The sequence below is a fragment of the Erpetoichthys calabaricus genome, chromosome 2, assembly GCF_900747795.2.
Source record: "Erpetoichthys calabaricus chromosome 2, fErpCal1.3, whole genome shotgun sequence".
NCBI classification, from domain to species: Eukaryota; Metazoa; Chordata; class Cladistia; order Polypteriformes; family Polypteridae; genus Erpetoichthys; species Erpetoichthys calabaricus.
The window spans coordinates 43,273,695-43,294,298 of NC_041395.2; the positions used below are offsets into that span (position 1 = coordinate 43,273,695).

General features: G+C 37.2%; 1 protein-coding gene across 1 annotated transcript in view; it reads right to left on the minus strand.

Annotated features, from left to right (window-relative positions):
• The window catches only part of LOC114669627 (butyrophilin subfamily 1 member A1-like), a 58,830-nt gene that overhangs the window by 30,072 nt on the left and 8,154 nt on the right, over positions 1-20,604 (minus strand). Inside the window, exons 2-6 of the mRNA XM_028825806.2 lie at positions 11,017-11,145; positions 10,333-10,683; positions 3,924-4,202; positions 2,576-2,674; positions 1,811-1,882 (exon numbers count right to left, since the gene is read on the minus strand). Coding sequence (XP_028681639.1) covers positions 1,811-1,882; positions 2,576-2,674; positions 3,924-4,202; positions 10,333-10,683; positions 11,017-11,131 — 916 coding nt within the window. The 5' untranslated portion in view covers positions 11,132-11,145. The remainder of the gene's footprint in view (positions 1-1,810; positions 1,883-2,575; positions 2,675-3,923; positions 4,203-10,332; positions 10,684-11,016; positions 11,146-20,604) is intronic.

Here is a 20,604-nt window from a genome sequence, read left to right on the forward strand (position 1 = left end):
AAGCTATCCGTTGAAGTCTTACTGCAGTGTTACTTCTTTTTCCAGTAAAGGGATCTTTGAGGATTAGCCACATAACGTGCATTAACATAAAAGGTGCACCTGGTTTTATATCATTGTCTCAAATGCCATAGGGTTGTGCCAGAGGAACTAACCCTGTTGGAAACAGAGAGAGATGAAATGAATGGAGAACAGGACCAAAGGGAATAACTTGCTTCATTTTTGCATATCAATGATTTCTCCCTAGAAGAGTAGTACCTTTGGTGGTTTTAAAGTGCTACTTTTCATTGTACAAGCTTCATGATAAATGGCTATTGTAATGTTTCCCCAAATATCTGGCTAATTTAAATTATGTTCCTATAATTAGACCAAGAGCTACAATTAAAATGCACTGTAATACAGTGCAAAGTGATGCAAAAGTGTTATTATTAAAAAAAAAACCCACCCTATCTGATGAAACTTTCAACAGGAGATCCTTTTACAAAAAGAGACATCTGATGGAGCGTTTCATCATCAGTACTATAAAACATCTAAACATCTTTTGTCTGCAATGGTGCAACTTGCAGATTTGTGGCAAAGGAAGAAAATTCAGGAAAAGTTTTGTTCATATACTATACATTACGTCAGCTCTCCTGTATTTTCAAAACCATTCTGTTCAAATATAAATGGCTACCACACCATCATAACTGCATATGCTGCTTATCCTTGTGGATCTACAGTATGTGAGATTCTGTAAATTTTAACTTGCTGCTATGTAACCCAGTTGATTTAGAGTGGCTATTCTCTGCTAACTAGCTACTCATGTCTTTTAATTGGTAAACTTTCTTCTCTTTAACAACACTATGCACATAGGATTTCTTACTGCCTTATAATATTCTCTAATTTTTTCATTGCTTATTGTTTACAAGTTTTGAGAAAAGTTCATCACAGTGATAAAATATTCAATGTGCTTTCTGATTGAAGAGCATTGCACAATAATATCTATCTCATCCACAATTAACAAATTAACCTTAACATTTACAAGTTCCATCTGTGAGAGTAAACTCTATTTGATCTGTTTCAGCATGTGGAGAAAAAGAAGCTAATTTTGGAAGGCATCTTAACATATGTGATTCTGGCAACACATGAGGAAATAAAAACATTAAGATATTATTGTAAACTGACATAATATGAAAGGTGTTTTATTATTTGTAATATAAGAAAATATTAAATCCTTTAATAATATAATGCATAAGGTATTGCATTATCTATAGTATAAAAATACTAAAATCCTATATTAACCACTTATGACATTGTATTGTGTTTTATTATCTAAAACCCAAGAAAATTATAAATGCTTTAGTAATGCTACGTATGAGGTACAGTATTACATTATCTAAAGTATAAGAAAGAACTAAAATCCTTTATTAGCCACTTATGGCATTTTGAGTGTACACTCTGAATTTCCCCTTGGGATTAATAAAGTTTATATTATTTCATCTAATTAGGTAACATTAAACTAGTGGCTTCACAATATCTTCAAATGAGTAACATTTTACTAAACTAAATATTCTTGATTCTAATCTGACTGAGGGCATCTTTATGCAGTCTCTCAGATGCAAACTAAAAAGTATGATGTGTCATCAAGTGAATAACTGTATACGGTACATCTCATTCTTAATCACATCATTTTTACTACAGGATTTTAATTTGAAATTAATACTTTGTTTATTTTCACTTTATTTTCTACAAAGTATAGCATGAAGAGAGTGTAAGCATGTTTTCTAATGAGAAAATGGGAGAAGATGATCAAAAAAGAAAAAAAAAAACATACCAGAAAATAATATGTCAGCTATCTTCTTTGGAGTCTTTGAAGCTTTTTGCTCTTTAATGGTATTTTGATTGCCTAAAACAAGAGATAACTTCAGTGTCTTTGTGATGCTAGAAAACTTTCCACTGGTTTATTCTCTCTGCATCTATCTTGTTGTCATTCTTAACCAAGTCTGCCATCTTGCTTTCTAATAACCAAACCAATGGAGATCATTTTCATAGCAAAACTGTATACTTACTTGTACTGGCTTATTTCACAGATTGTCCTCTATGGGTTTCTTGGTCTGTTTTAATAATACCACTATAACCCATCAAATATTAATTATATAATTTACATAGAATGTATAATAATCCATTTTGTTAGAAGGAAAGCTTGTGTTTTATGTATACAAGAATTGCAACCACACAACAAGCTATGAAATTACTGAGTATTCTGGATCCTCATCAAACTGAGATAATGATTGGTATAAAAAGTAAGTACCTACTATATATAATCTTGCCAGAAATGTCTGTAAAATACAAAATCTACATAACTCTGACAGCACATTCTGTTCTACAACCTCTTCACATTTATCAATAAATTTATACATATACTCTGACATCTAACGGATGAATGGCAATGTTTTATACTAAAACAGAGTGAAAAATAAAAGTTGGTAATTGGGGAATCCACCATTATTTTAAATAATCACACATTTCTACCTAAACAATTATGGCTTCTAAAGCCTAATTAAACTCTTAAATTAGAGAAAAACAACAGAATAATTACCTTTTGAACGATACTTCATGAATATAAAGCACAAGAATACAACTAGTAAAATGGCCAGAATCAAAAGTAGTAGCTTATAGTCAAGGTACTGGTCCTTTTCTGCAGAATAATGAGAGAGACTCAGAAAATTAAACAAATCGCAGTCCATGATACAAACAATTGCTTACAGAAATAACTCTGAAATTATACCTTAATGCATACAGATGTTAGGACTGCTGCAGTGCCATGCATTCATGATTATTTATACTTGTCATTTTACTCCGTTCCCCTTTCTTTCTTTAGTCAGTCCTTTCAAAGTCCCTGCCCATTTGTGATCAATTAGGTCTCAGCTCTTTGTGTTTTTGAGTTTCTTGAGACTTCAACTTTTCACTAGCTTTCAGTTTGTTTTTCTGATATTTGCATTCAAATTTAGATGTTTTTGCATTTCAAGGATTGGTCGCTCTTGAGTTTTACATTTCTCATTTGGTTTCCTTTCGATCTTTGTTCTTTAAGAGTTTCTTCTTTTTGAGTTAGTTACATTTTTTCTTTTGTTTTTATGATGTTTTAAGAGTTTTTTATTCATATTTTCTTCTTTTTAGCTTGTTTTCTATACTTTTCTGTTTAGTTTATCTTTTAATGTATTTGTGTTTAATTCATTTTTGGTGTTATTAATCCATTTATTATTATATTCTTAATTTGAATATGAATAAGTATCAACTGATGATTTTTTGAGCTCTGGGATGGTTTTTACAAGTTGGGGAAATACTCACAACAGTGAGAGGCTGAGATGGATTTGTGCAATGCCTTTCATGCTGCTGAAATAGCTCTACCCTCCAACAATTCTAAACTGGATTAAGCAGATTCAGTAAAAGAAGGATGGGACTATGTAGTTATGTTGTATATGGTTTTACATAACTGTGTATGGGAGACGGTTAATGAGTTCAAATAATGTAATTTCTCAGCCGAACCAGAAGTTTGGCGCTGTTGTCTCCATTTATCCCTCTGTAGACCACCCAAAGAACCCCCCCCCCCCCAAGTAAGGCTACAAATTCTGTCTCCTGATGGCATCACTTCTGCCTCCCAGAACCCTCCTCTTGATGACATCACTTCTGGTCCAGGTTCATGATATCTTGCCTCTTCCTATCTACTCCATATAAATAGAACAGCCATCAAAATGTTACTCAGTTCTGTCGTGGACTGAAAGACGCGTTTAAAGACATGTTTATTTTTTTGCACATATCTGAATATATGGGGTGGCCATCCCCAAAGCTTTTTATGCCTCAAGTCTGCTTTATTATTATGGGAAGGTGTATGGATTATGTGAATTTCATAGGACAATTTCTAAAACTAACACCAAAAACTTCCTTACCTCTGTAAATAGTCTTCTTCTCTTCGAGTCCCTCGTCAAGTTTAACAATGCACGAAATACCTTCAGGAGACCTGTCAGCTAGTCTCAGGTGGCTTGTCACTGTAAACAGATCCCCACCTACACGTTTTGCTGAAGTTTCAGACTTAGCAGTTAGGTCTTCACTGTTGACATCTTGCCACATTAACTTAGGCTCTGGGTACCACCCAGAAGTTTCACAAGTTAGCTGGGCCCCTTCAGGTTCATTTTGTTTGAGAGATATAACTGGTTTAGAACCAGTAGCTAAAAAGGAAGAAAAAATGATTACAAATATTCTTTGTGAGATATGTAACATTTTTTTTCTTTATTAATTTGTAGTGGTGTATCTGTACTCTAGTTAGTTGGTAGGAAAAAAATAATAGAAGACAAATGAGATGATTTACTTTCTAATGATGTTTCTGACATCACCAGAGTTCTGGACTCTTAAGTTTAAAATGGTTCAGTTTTCTATAATAATGTGCATAAGATTAAAACATATATATTATATATATATATATATTTGCAGTTGCAAATATGCAAACCGTATCACAGACCTTCTCTTCCATATATATATATATATATATATACATATATATATATATATATATATATATATATATATATATATATATATATATACCGTGCATCCGGAAAGTATTCACAGCGCATCACTTTTTCCACATTTTGTTATGTTACAGCCTTATTCCAAAATGGATTAAATTAATTTTTTTCCTCAGAATTCTACACACAACACCCCATAATGTCAACGTGAAAAAACTTTACTTGAGGTTTTTGCAAATTTATTAAAAATAAAAAAACTTAGAAATCACATGTACATAAGTATTCACAGCCTTTGCTCAATACTTTGTCGATGCACCTTTGGCAGCAATTACAGCCTCGAGTCTTTTTAAATATGATGCCACAAGCTTGGCACACCTATCCTTGGCCAGTTTCGCCCATTCCTCTTTGCAGCACCTCTCAAGCTCCATCAGGTTGGATGGGAAGCGTCGGTGCACAGCCATTTTAAGATCTCTCCAGAGATGTTCAATTAGATTCAAGTCAGGGCTCTGGCTGGGCCACTCAAGGACATTCACAGAGTTGTCCTGAAGCCACTCCTTTGATATCTTGGCTGTGTGCTTAGGGTTGTTGTCCTGCTGAAAGATGAACCGTCGCCCCAGTCGGAGGTCAAGAGCGCTCTGGAGCAGGTTTTCATCCAGGATGTCTCTGTACATTGCTGCAGTCATCGTTCCCTTTATATTGACTAGTCTCCCAGTCCCTGCCGCTGAAAAACATCCCTACAGCATGATGCTGCCACCACCATGCTTCACTGTAGGGATGGTATTGGCCTGGTGATGAGCAGTGCCTGGCATTCACACCAGAGTTCAATCTTTGTCTCATCAGACCACAGAATTTTCTTTCTCATGGTCTGAGAGTCCTTCAGGTGCCTTTTGGCAAACTCCAGGCGGGCTGCCATGTGCGTTTTACTAAGAAGTGGCTTCCGTCTGGCCACTCTACCATACAGGCCTGATTGGTGGATTGCTGCAGAGATGGTTGTCCTTCTGGAAGGTTCTCCTCTCTCCACAGAGGACCTCTGGAGCTCTAACAGAGTGACCATCGGGTTCTTGGTCACCTCCCTGACTAAGGCCCTTCTCCCCCGATCGCTCAGTTTAGATGGCCGGCCAGCTCTAGGAAGAGTCCTGGTGGTTTCAAACTTCTTCCACTTATGGATGATAGAGGCCACTGTGCTCATTGGGACCTTCAAAGCAGCAGAAATTTTTCTGTAACCTTCCCCCGATTTGTGCCTCGAGACAATCCTGTCTCAGAGGTCTACAGACAATTCCTTTGACTTCATGCTTGGTTTGTGCTCTGACATGAACTGTCAACTGTGGGACCTTGTATAGACAGGTGTGTGCCTTTCCAAATCATGTCCAATTTACCACAGGTGGACTCCAATTAAGCTGCAGAAACATCTCAGGGATGATCAGGGGAAACAGGATACACCTGAGCTCAATTTTGAGCTTCATGGCAAAGGCTGTGAACACTTATGTACATGTGCTTTCTCAGTTTTTTTATTTTTAATAAATTTGCAAAAATCTCAAGTAAACTTTTTTCACATTGTCATTATGGGGTGTTGTGTGTAGAATTCTGAGGAAAAAAATTAATTTAATCCATTTTGGAATAAGGCTGTAACACAACAAAATGTGGAAAAAGTGATGCGCTGTGAATACTTTCTGGATGCACTGTGTATATATATATATATATATATATATATATATATATATATATATATATATATATCCTCCCATCCATCCATCCATTTTCCAACCCGCTGAATCCGAACACAGGGTCACGGGGGTCTGCTGGAGCCAATCCCAGCCAACACAGGGCACAAGGCAGGAAACAATCCTGGGCTGGGTGCCAACCCACCACAGATATATATATATATATATATCAAAATACACAAATAAAAGATACTTGACTCAGGGTTTAAAATGTTGTAATCATAATTTGTAGTCAATACTGTTGATGAAATTGAGATAATTCTAGCCTAATGTTACATTAAATAGGATATAGTACACTCACATGCCCATATGCTTATACTGGGACAATTTTAAACAAGTTTTAAACTAACTAGCACATCTTTAAGATGTGGGAAAAGTTGCAGTTAAGGGAGGAAACGTCTTGCAAACACATGAAATATGGGCACATGGAATCTGAACCAAGTATTCTGAAACTGTGATTCAGCAAAGATCAGCACAGTGTCTCCATGGTGTCCCTATTAAAATGTATTGCTCTTAAATTCTTCATTAATTTGCTTAGAAATGGTAAGTATATCTACAGAATATGTCCATAAGCGGCATTTGCAACATGATTAACATCATGAGTTCACACTTCAATCAGTTTTTATGTTGTGCAAGGTTTACTGACAGTCGTACAAAAATCTATCCACTCCCTGACACATTTATCTGTTTGGATTGGTACAGTACTATCTATAACACTAGTAGCTTGTTTTACTGTTTCATGTATTATGATAAGGTGTAAATAATGTTATTTTTCACAGCAATAATCCCAAGTTAACTGAAATCTAGGAAAACCTACAAAAGTATGACAAGTTGTGATTTTTGCACAGGAAGAAGAGATAGCGTAGCCATAAAATCAGAAGATCAAAAACAACATGGCATAACAAAATATACAGTCAAAGGAAAAAGTGCCAAATCCTTAGAATCATTAAGATCTTTGGGAAGCTAACAAGTAAAAAAAAAAAACTCCAAACTATGCAAAACCTGTAAAACAGGCACATTAAAAATCCTGAAGTTATGACAATGACCTTTCCCTGTCACCTTTAATGAAACAGTAGGCCCCAAGTGCTCTAAGGATCTTGTAGCGCATGCGATCTACTGTATATAATCTTTAGTCAGCCACGTTTTTTAATCTTGATTTTGGACATTTAAAAAATTGTATTTTTTGTTTATGCCTGATTATTTTTTCTTTCACGATTAAGCCTTTCTTTCAATACATTTCTAAAATTAAACAATTCAGTTTTGTTTTGTGGCCAGGACTTTTGATGGTTTCCCTCTCCTTTTGGCATTAGTCTTGGGTAAAATCATAACCGCAGTGCTTTTTCAAGTCATTAGACTATGATATCTTTTTTTTTAGGCCAAAACATACAGAAACAGTGAAACATGAAAACAAACAAAGGCAAGCAGGACAGAAAGAAACCAACAGCAAAACAGAAATGTTACCTGTAAACAGACTGAGATCGGCACACGTTTACAAAGACACTGTCAAAAAGTTTGCATTTTAATAGTTAATGATTATAATGAGTGAACTGGCATTGTTCACATAGAAAACAACCCTTGATTTACAAAAGAAAATAAAGCTTATTGGAAAAGTAACATACATTAATGGAAATTAACAGATGAAACAGCAGGTTCAACAGAAACAAAAAACTGAATTCAGTAAACAAAATATGATAACTTATTTTAAAAATAGTTAAATAACAGAGGTAAAAAACTTGGCTGGAATAAAGTTAAAAACTGTTATCTAACAGCAAGAGTAATCATGCAAGTACTTATTGACCAATACCTGCAAGTAAATCAGTTAAATGGATTTTACCTAAAATGTAAATACAACGATGATAATGTGAAACATAAAAAAGTACATGCTATTGGAAAATGGCACAAATATTACAAATGTTCTGCTAAAAATAGTGGAAATAATTTGACTTGAGGATCAGAAGATTAATCATAAGTCAGAAAACACACAAAGTTCTTCAACCACTAAATCCAGCCAATCTATCATCAAACCAAAACAAAATCCAAATTTGCTAAAGAATACAATAACAGGAAACTGTGTGCTATCTGAATGCTAAGACTGACAGTTATTATGCATAAAACTCAGATAAAAAAGGGAGGAAATGGCACAAACATTGCACTACTGACATGATGTATGACAACCTCTAAACACATTAATATGGTGACACTGTAACAACAGTATCACAAAATGGTGGTGCCTGTAAAAAACAAAATGGTGTCAGAAAAAGATGGAAATAAATTAAAATAATATCAAAATGAAAGTGAAACAGAAGATTAATGTCAGAATTGGATTAGGCATCCAAAAATAACATTGTACTTATGCAATTGTTTTGAAATACGCCTCCAAATGGGAGTATAAAATATTAAGCAGAATATAGCCACAACAGCAAAGATGGAGTGCAGAACAGCTCAAGCTAAAATTCCTTACTCTTGCTCAAGACCTACAAGGTGATGGTGCTGACTGACATGTCAAAGAGACCCCTAAAAACAGCTTTCTCAAGTAATTTATTTCCTGTTTAACTGTTCTCTTGTGTAAGATTATGCCAAATCTAAAAAAACAAATTACAGTTACTACCTTGGTCACCAAGATTTCTAAGCTGAGCAGTCAAAAGACTACAGGCCAAAAATTTTCAGATAGTTTGATTTCATGCCTAGAGGTATGAAAGATACTGAGTAAATTAAAAAACATTTTCAAGATTATAGAAAGCAATTTGCATATTAAGTCAACCATAATTCATCTTTTTATATTTTAAAATTTTAGAAAATATCATTGAGTAGAGACTTGGCATTCCAAAGTGCCTTATCTACTCTCTCTATATAAAAAGTTAGTTTAGTGAAATCATGTGACGTTTTCATGCAACACTCATTTCTCTTCAAAACCATACGTTATATAGTATACATCTTTTAGTATATCATTTTTGTGTCTGTATTAAGAGAATACAACAATGATACACATATCAATAAAACCAATTTAATGAGCATATGCATCAAACAAAATACCTTATATACATCCACTCCGCTAAGAACAGCATAAGTTCAGTTGTGTGTTAGCAGTCAACAAATAAAGCCTATGTAATGGCTCACACTTACAAACTGTAAAACTACATAAACATTCAATTGCCAGCAGAATCATGACTGGTGAATAGGGCCATCTTAACGTATGGGCACTGGCCGGGGGGCCCCAGATGTTTCTAATACCTATGTATGTTTCTGTTTTGCAGTCAAAACAGGGGCCACAGCACACTACTTTGCCCGAATGCATATGCTGTTAAGACAGCCCTGTGATCATGCAGGAGAAGTCCTATTCCTTCCATGTATTGGGTTAGATACTGGCGATACTTCACCAAGTAGATTCCCATTCATCTTTCAGAGATGACGATTTCCAATAGTTTTAGCATTTACTATAACTTTAAGAAAATCTCAGGGCCAGAGTTTTGACCATGTTGGAATATACCCGTGGACCATTAGTGAGCGAAGCAAACTATTGAGGGTGAGTTAGGCTGTCAGAGGCGGCCAGGGAGGCACAACCCCTAGTAATTTTTTTAACTAGTTATTAATACCACTCTTACAGCAATTGCAAAGTTAAGAGGATTACAAACCTAATACAGAATCACTACTTCACCTGTTCTACAGTGTTTTCCTAAAGTGATTTTAGGATTTTTACTCCTTCTTTCACACTTTCTCAACTGTCACCTACTAGTGACATCAGGCAGCTAAGCCACGGACAAAAACTGGAAGATATCAGTAGAGGTCATGTTCCAAACTGTGATTTTAAATCTAAATCTAATATAAATATATTCTTAATATAAAATAAATAGTATCAGTTTATCATTGCTAAAAAGGCAGTTGCAGAAACTCCTTCCAGCTGATTACATAAAATAAATATTCTTATGCATAAAATTGTGGAAGTACGTAAATCAGAGACCACTCTTTAATAAAAAGGCACTTGTAATTTTCCACCTTACGGCACTGAAACTTTCATTCAACAGAAGCAAAAAAATCACAGCACCAAATTAAAAATTATTCAAATTATGATTGGAGAAATAAATATATAATAATGAATAAAATCTCTTTCTCACCTGTCACTTGAAGCTCTGTCACACCAGCTGTGAATTTGAGATCAGAGGATATGACAGAGCACCTGTACTTCTTCATGTCAGAATATTTCACATTGGTCAGTTCAAGGGATAAATTCCCTTCCGATACTTTCTCTAAGAAGAGTCTGACCCTTCCCTTGTATAGTGAGCTTGTAGCACTGTTCGCCAAGTTTCCTCTATAATATATGATCACAGGAATTCCATCTTTTGCTTCATGCCATCTCACTTCCATTTCTTTAAAATCATCTGGCTGAGACAGGTGGCAAGGCAACACAACTGAGTGGCCAATACTGGATGATACAGTAGCTTGTGGAATTGTAATCTCAAATGCGTCTGTAAAATAAACATAATGTGTTGAATGGGCAATCATTTTATTTTAATAATAGAATCACCAAATGTAAAAGAATAGTCCATTCCAGTAAATAAATACTGATTACATATTCCATCACTTCATGTTTTGATGAATGTTTCATCATTTTACAGATACTCTTCATAATTAAGTATACTAACTACAGTGTTTTGTGTTCTTGTCTCAGTGTAATATATTTGTAATTTCAAAGTAAACTCTGTCTGTATGATCAGAGAAACAATTCTGTTCTTCGTGCAAAAGATATTTACACTTAAAAGCTCAGGTCATCTTATTTCCTCCCACCTTACTTTACTCACCTGTCCAGCAAGCACAAATAAACAGATGAACCAAAAAGCCAGCTATTATACTGTGTTGGATTGTCAGAATCTTCATTTTGGGAATGCAACCGCACATTCTCAGACTCCTGCACATTGCAACTCACTGTGCTGACAACACAAACAAAAACACAAACATTATTACTTAATGAAGAAGTTTATTGCATAGAAAAAAAAATAAGAAGTAAAATACAATTCTGGACATAATCATCTTTCTGTTGTTGCCGTAGCATTGCTATGCTTCAGTAGGTGCAAGCATGCAGTGTGTGACATTAGTCATGTGTCGATATAAGCATCAATGCCACATACGTGCTGGTCACCAAAGACTGCAGATAATTCAAAACATAACTTTCTTTACTGGTGTGTGATTGTGTCTTTTGCATTCTGTTATTAGACGTTTTGCTTTGGTTTTCAACTCTCAGTTCTGGTTAAAGTCTTTGATTACAGACAAAAGTAGGACTAACTTCATAATAATCAATTTGGGCACACATTGGCTCACATTTCATAAAGCAAGTGGTATCACATGCAGGTTGACATCTAGTTTGACACCCAGGTTAATGCCACTGTGCCACAACATTGAAACAGGAAAAAGGTACACACAGACTTCAAAATGCAAACTAAGAAAGGCATTACTCAAAATCTCAAAAAAGATTTCATATGGAACTCACAAAAATGTATTAAATATGAAACAAAACTTTCAAACTGTTACACTCATTTCAATATTTAATGCCATCTTGTACCTTAATAATTCAGATTGTGTGCATTCATTTGAAGCTTTTGATACAATGGTATTGTTAGTCGGTCCAACTGCTCCCTCCACTCAGAGCCCAGCCTGTGCCCAGAGGGCAAAGACAAAGCTGAGAAAGGCTATTGGTACTTTTCCCACTTTTTAGCTGTTATATGCAAATTATCTAAACAATGTTTAGTCTTTTAGGGGAAGTGTGAGCATGCAGTTGGTATGTTGTCACCTCACAGCTCCAGGAGACTGTATGTGTGTAATTTCCATGTTCTCTCTCTGTTTGTAAACAGGTGTGTTAGGTTAGTTCACCACTGTAAACTGGCACTGTATGAGTGGGTATGTATTTGTGGGTGAGTACCCAATTAATTGAACGTTGCCCCACATTGAGTTTTGCTCCACACATCCCCATGACCCATAGACTGAATTAGTTGAATTCAGAATTCAGTGAGAAATTAAATTTCAAACAAAGAAAATATATTAACACTTTCACAACTGAATACTGACGTGTGTGTATACATTATATATACTGTACATACAGTAGATATATACACATTCATACATGCATGCATGACACACTTTTATTTGTACAACCCCTGTAAAAATGAGCACTGATATACTCCCAATGTCATGTCTTTCCTTCAATTACTATAGTTTAAAAATATATTAGTTTTCTATGCTAAAAATGCATAATGCAACTTGGTGAGCTGTTTTGTTTTTCAATTTTATTATTATTAGTTTAAGCAGACTACCCATCTGCCTCTAAAACACGTGTTATACTCCATTATTCTCTTCAATTTGATTGAGCCATGGTGATACTTTGTGTCTACATCAAGCTACATGAACGTAACATTTTCATAAAAATGTCACCATGCATCAACATGGGAGTCACTCTAACTAAGGCCTTCCAAGCAAGAAGGTCTGAAGCATAATGTCAGCCAGCCCAGACTTTCATTCCAGTCCACATAACCACATAATGTTTCTACACAATTGCACAAAGATAAAGAACCATTCTTTCAGGGCCATAAATTGCATCTTTTCTGGAGAATATTTTCTGGCACCTACAGCCATAAACAGAGACCCTTTCCCAGCTTTACTTAAATCTACCTTGCATGATAGTCTGGTAATTTAAGATCTTTCTTTTTCTTTTACAAACTGGAAGGTAGATTTTCAGAATATAAAATTGAAGATAGCCGGACTATAATCTGTTGTTCTTGTTCAACCCACACTTTAAATCATATGCTGCACATATGGTGCACTCCTGTTAATAATTTTATATACCATCCATTTTCCAAGTCAAATCTCTCTATGTCAAGGACACATTATGTAAATACATCAACTACAGCCAAACATGTCATTATTTTCGTATAATTCATCCATCCATTTTCTAACCCACTTATCTATGTCAAAGTTGTAGAAAGCTGGTGCCTATTCAAGGAGCATCGAGCACAAGGCGATAAGCAACCCAAGAAGAGGTGCCAGTCCATCACATGGCAACACTCTCATACTGGGCCAATTTACATATTCTGAATGTCTTTGGAAGGAAAACCCAGGCAAACATGGGAAAAATATACAGACTCATAGACAGGGCTTACTGTAATGAATTAAACCTAGCCTACTGGAGCTGTCAGGTGATGTCAATAACTACTGGACCACCATTGCCACCCTATTTGGTTATAAGGTTTTTGGTTAGTTAATATGAAAATAACACTTTATAGCATTTGCCATAAAAAATGATAGCCTATTTTGTTTCACACTTCATAAACCTGAGCAGTGTGTTTAATAGCAAACAAATGTATGCTTTATTAATATACAGTGAGGAACACCCTGTGATTTTGCAAGTTCTCCCACTTAGAAATCATGGAGGAGTCTGAAATTCACATTGTAGGTGCATTCCCACTGTGAGAGACAGAATGTAAAAAAAAAAAATTCAGGAAATCACATTGTATAATTTGTACAGAATTTATTTGTATTGCACTGCTGCACATAAGTATTTGAACACCTGGCAATCAGCAAGAATTCTGGCTCTCAAAGACATGTTACTCTGCCTTTAAGAAGTCCACCTCTACTCCACTTAGTAATCTTAATTAGTAGCACCTGTCTGAGCTCTTTAAAGACACCTGTCCACCCCACAGTCAGTCAGACTCCAACTACTACCATGGGCAAGACCACAGAGCTGTCAAAAGACACCAGGACCACCCCAAGGCTGGAAAGGGCTATGGGGCAATTGCCAAGCAGCTTGGCGAAAATAGATCAACTGTTGGAGCAATTGTCAGAAAATGGAAGAGGCTAAAGACGACTGTCAGTCTCCCTCGGACTGGGGCTCCATGCAAGATCTCACCTCCTGGGGTATCACAGATGATAAAAAAGGTGAGGAATCAGCCCAGAACTACACGGGAGGAGCTGGTCAATGACATGAAGAGAGCTGGGACCACAGTTTCAAAGGTCACTCTCGGTAGAACACTATGCCGTCATGGTTTCAAATCACGCATTGCACGGAAGGTTCCCCTGCTCAAATCATCACACGTCCAGGCCCGTCTGAAGTTTGCCAATTACCATCTGGATGATCCAGAGGAGGCATGGGAGAAAGTCATGTGGTCAGATGAGACCAAAATAGAACTTTTTGGTCTAAACTTCACTCGCTGTGTTTGGAGGAAAAAGAAGGAGGAGTTGCATCCCAAGAACACCATCCCTACTGTGAAGCATGGGGGTGGAAACATCATGCTTTGGGGGTGCTTTTCTGTGAAGGCGACAGGACGACTGCACTGTATTAAGGAGAGGATGAATGGGGCCATGTATTGTTAGATTTTGAGCAACAACCTCCTTCCCTCAGTCAGAGCACTGAAGATGGGTTGTGGCTGGGTCTTCCAACATAACAATGACCCGAATCACACAGCCAGGATAACCAAGGAGTGGTTCTGTAAGAAGCATATCAAGGTTCTGGAGTGGCCTAGCCAGTCTCCAGACCTAAATCCAATCGAAAATCTTTGGAGGGAGCTGAAACTCTGTGTTGCTCAGTGCCAGCCCCGGAACCTGACAGATCTAGAGGAGATCTGTGTGGAGGAGTGGGCCAAAATCCCTGTTGCAGTGTGTGCAAACCTGGTCAAGAACTACAGGAAACGTTTGACCTCTGGAATGGAAAACAAAGGCTTCTGTACCAAATATTAACACTGATTTTCTCAGGTGTTCAAATACTTATGTGCAGCAGTGCAATACAAATAAATTCTGTACAAATCATACAATGTGATTTCCTGAATTTTTTTTTACATTCTGTCTCTCACAGTGGGAATGCACCTACAATGTGAATTTCAGACCCCTCCATGATTTCTAAGTGGGAGAACTTGCAAAATTGCAGGGTGTTCAAATACTTATGTTCCTCACTGTATGTTAAGACAAAAGAAAAATACTTTTTTTACTATTTGAATTGCATATAAAACACAGGTAATTGATTTTCAGAAAAAAATGACTTAGAAACAACACTGCCATTACAAGTCAAGTCACCATACAGTATAACAGGAGTATTTAAATACACATAATATGTAAACTCAAGATCCATCCATCCATCCATTATTCAACCCACTATATCCTAACTACAGGGTCACGGGGGTCTGCTGGAGCCAATCCCAGCCAACACAGGGCACAAGGCAGGAAACAAACCCTGGGCAGGGCACCAGCCCACTGCAGGGCGCACACACACACCCACACACCAAGCACACACTAGGGACAAATTAGAATCGCCAATGCACCTAACCTGCATGTCTGTTGACTGTGGGAGGAAACCGGAGTACCCAGGGGAAACCCACGCAGACACGGGGAGAACATGCAAACTCCATGCAGGGAGGACCCGGTAAGTGAACCAGGGTCTCCTAATTGCGAGGCAGCAGCGCTACCCACAAGATCCCTTTCCTGTAATTTTTTAAAACTCACCTTAAGTAGAAATCTGATATTTAAAAGTACATCCATTCCCAGAAAGCATATTTATAATGAACCATGGGTGCCTTCAGATGGGGAGACACAAAACCAGATCCACCATATTGTGATAGATAAAAAAAACGTGCTTTGGATATGTACAGTGTTTGTAGGTAAAAAAGAGCTGTTTGTGACTATCACTTTGTTGTCTCAAAGATAAAACAACAAATTATGCAAAAAAAGAACAAATAGGAAGTACAATTTTGATAAGTTAAGAATAATTATAAGGTGATGGCTTATGGTAGTGAAGTGTCTATGAAGATGATTGAACAGCTGGAGAATAATAACCTGACCACAACAGAAGGAAATCGCAAGTATTTCATGCCAGTTTTAAGGTTGAAGTGGTAGAGATTAAATTAGGGACAATGAGAACGGAAAGAGGTCGAAATGAATGGTATAATGGTAAATGCAGAACAGCAATAGAAGATAAACTGACAGTTAATGAAGATGCTACAGAGAAATATCAGAAGTACAGCAAGGGATTATGCAGCAAAGAGAAAGCAGGCAAGGAAACTGGACAGAAGAAAAAAGACACATACTGTATATAAAAGAAGAAGAGATAAGAGATGTAAGAAATTTTTTGAGAAGAAATAGCTGAGGATTTTTACAGACAAGTAGGAAAAGTGAAGAAAGGATACCAAAGAGTTGATATTTGAAAGACAGACTGTGAAATTTGTCATTAATGCATCTTTATAATGCCAGTATAGATCATATAGGTATTTTCAGTGTAAAATTCATAACTAACATACTCTAATAAGTCAAACACACAACCAATTTTTCATTAATTTATTTTGCCTTTATGTTCTCTGATACAGAAAGAAAAAAAAGTTTGGCAAACAAAGGGGGTTACATGTGCAAGATGTTTATCATCTCCAAACTTAAACTGAATAGATAGATAGATAGATAGATAGATAGATAGATAGATAGATAGATAGATAGATAGATAGATAGATAGATAGATAGATAGATAGATAGATAGATAGATAGACAGATAGATAGATAGATAGATAGATACAGTGGTGTGAAAAACTATTTGCCCCCTTCCTGATTTCTTATTCTTTTGCATGTTTGTCACACAAAATGTTTCTGATCATCAAACACATTTAACCATTAGTCAAATATAACACAAGTAAACACAAAATGCAGTTTTTAAATGATGGTTTTTATTATTTAGGGAGAAAAAAAATCCAAACCTACATGGCCTTGTGTGAAAAAGTAATCGCCCCCTTGTTAAAAAATAACCTAACTGTGGTGTATCACACCTGAGTTCAATTTCCGTAGCCACCCCCAGGCCTGATTACTGCCACACCTGTTTCAATAAAGAAATCACTTAAATAGGAGCTGCCTGACACAGAGAAGTAGACCAAAAGCACCTCAAAAGCTAGACTTCATGCCAAGATCCAAAGAAATTCAGGAACAAATGAGAACAGAAGTAATTGAGATCTATCAGTCTGGTAAAGGTTATAAAGCCATTTCTAAAGCTTTGGGACTCCAGCGAACCACAGTGAGAGCCATTATCCACAAATGGCAAAAACATGGAACAGTGGTGAACCTTCCCAGGAGTGGCCGGCCGACCAAAATTACCCCAAGAGCGCAGAGACGACTCATCCGAGAGGTCACAAAAGACCCCAGGACAACATCTAAAGAACTGCAGGCCTCACTTGCCTCAAATAAGGTCAGTGTTCATGACTCCACCATAAGAAAGAGACTGGGTAAAAACGGCCTGCATGGCAGATTTCCAAGACGCAAACCACTGTTAAGCAAAAAGAACATTAGGGCTCGTCTCAATTTTGCTAAGAAACATCTCAATGATTGCCAAGACTTTTGGGAAAATACCTTGTGGACTGATGAGTCAAAAGTTGAACTTTTTGGAAGGCAAATGTCCCGTTACATCTTGCGTAAAAGGAACACAGCATTTCAGAAAAAGAACATCATACCAACAGTAAAATATGGTGGTGGTAGTGTGATGGTCTGGGGTTGTTTTGCTGCTTCAGGACCTGGAAGGCTTGCTGTGATAGATGGAACCATGAATTCTACTGTCTACCAAAAAATCCTGAAGGAGAATGTCCGGCCATCTGTTCGTCAACTCAAGCTGAAGCGATCTTGGGTGCTGCAACAGGGCAATGACCCAAAACACACCAGCAAATCCACCTCTGAATGGCTGAAGAAAAACAAAATGAAGACTTTGGAGTGGCCTAGTCAAAGTCCTGACCTGAATCCAATTGAGATGCTATGGCATGACCTTAAAAAGGCGGTTCATGCTAGAAAACCCTCAAATAAAGCTGAATTACAATTTTGCAAAGATGAGTGGGCCAAAATTCCTCCAGAGCGCTGTAAAAGACTCATTGCAAGTTATCGCAAACGCTTGACTGCAGTTATTGCTGCTAAGGGTGACCCAACCAGTTATTAGGTTCAGGGGGCAATTACTTTTTCACACAGGGCCATGTAGGTTTGGATTTTTTTTTCTCCCTAAATAATAAAAACCACCATTTACAAACTGCATTTTGTGTTTACTTGTGTTATATTTGACTAATGGTTAAATGTGTTTGATGATCAGAAACATTTTGTGTGACAAACATGCAAAAGAATAAGAAATCAGGAAGGGGGCAAATAGTTTTTCACACCACTGTAGATAGATAGATAGATAGATAGATAGATAGATAGATAGATAGATAGATAGATAGATACTTGCATAGACAATTTCTTTGTACGTTTTTGAATGATTATTTGCCATAGTTTATTATTTGAACTTTAAATTCATTTAAAATCATGGTTTAAACACATGACTAAAGGCATTGTGTTGAATTACTAAAACATACTAGTTTATGTATTTTATCCTGTTGATATGAGTAAGACATCATTTATTATTTTTAAAACATTAAAATATACAGTCAATTATATTATTTATAAATTATGTGAAGAATTGTGATAAACCTGTGAAACACCTTGCTGTCCACAGCAGGCACACAGACAAAGAAACTGAAAAAACACAAAACACAAAGAGCACATACACACTATAGTACCGTGTTTCCCCGAAAATAAGGCAGGGTCTGATATTAAATTTTGCTCCTAAAGATGCACAAGAGCTTATTTTCGGGAGATATCTTATATTTATTCATGTACAACAATATACATTTATCGAAATACAGTCATGTCATCTTCTTCTGGAATATCATCATAACTCTCCACATTCAAACCCTGAATTTCAGTCTGAATTTCTTGCGACTCTGGCCGCTTTTAGGATCCTCCAGGGTCTAGGTGCGCACTTCGATGTTTGATGAATAGTTCCATGTGGTGAAGCAAAATGCCGACACACAAATGCATTCGTGGTGCTTTGATATTCAAGCGTTGCATATTCCCGATTGTAATGACACGATACATTTTAAACGTCTCACATACCGCTTTCTGTTTTTTGCACCTTTACAATCCACATTACTAACCGAGAATGCTAAACCGGATGAACGCAGGGACATCCGGCCATGGGCCGTAGCTGCAAAAAGACGTACTGCGCAGGCGCCCCAAGAAATGAGGCGCCACGAGAGGCAGCCGCGACCACAGAAAAAAGGAGTGAGCACAGAAAAAAGGAGTCAAACGCAGGCGACGCACACAGCGCCGCATGAAAGCCATTGCATACGAAACTAGCACACAAAAAAAAAGAAGCCGCTCGCGCCCCACAAATCCCACACCCACCTCCAAGCGCCCCCCCCCCCCTACAAGCAGCGGACGGGACACACACAAAGAGGACGATTCAACAAGCCCCTGGCACACAAAAAGAAAGAAGACGCTCACGCCCCACCAATCCCACCACCCCCTCCAAGCAACATCCCCCCCAGACGCCGGCAAGGCACACAGCGCCGCACGAATCCCATTGCACACGCAACGGGACGCACACAAAGAGGAGGATTTAACAAGCTCCTACCACACCAAAAAAAAGAAGCCATGACCGCCACACCAAGCCCATTACAGACGAAATGGGACAGACTACGGACATGGCACACGAAACGTTCACAACAACGACAATTCAGACCCACAAACACACTAACATCAATAAGAAGTGACACCCAAAGCCCCATTTCTAAAGGAACCGTCCGCAGACACCTGCTAAACGATTGCGCCACTTAGCTGACAACGCGTTCAATAATGAGTCCACTATTGAGGAAAATTCATTGGGATTAATGAATGTCATTTGCAATCATTGTCATTCACTTAACTTCCTTGAAGAAACAACTGGCAATACAAGTAATGAATTTACACGTTGTTGTCAAAAGGGTCAGATTAGACTGCCTCCTTTACATTCATATCCTGAATATCTACAGAAGCTTCTAACTAATGATGTACCTGAAAGTAAAAACTTTATGAACTGCATTAGATCCTACAATAGTTCATTTGCTTTTGCATCTACCGCAGTAAATATCAGGCCACCAAAAGGCAATGGCCCATACTGCTTTCGCATATGTGGACAAATATTGCATCGCATTGGAACGGTGCACCCTGAAACAAATCAACAACGCAAATATGCACAAATCTACACACAAAGCCCCATTTCTAAATGAACCGTCCATATTAAACATACGTCATCTCAACACGTTCACACTATGCAGCATAGGTGGATCTCATTACAATAAGGCACTATTAACCGTTCAACCGCAGAAAAGGCTCCATATTAACAGTGAGTGCGATCCTCCTTATTACTTATCCATATTTATCACACTCAAGAACAAACAAGTCATAAATTCACGATCACGGGTACAAAACGATACGGCTCGGATAACGGGACCAAACACAATTCACACTATGCAGCATAGGTGGATCTCATTACAATGAGGCACTATTAGCCATTCAACCGCAGAAAAGGCTCCATATTA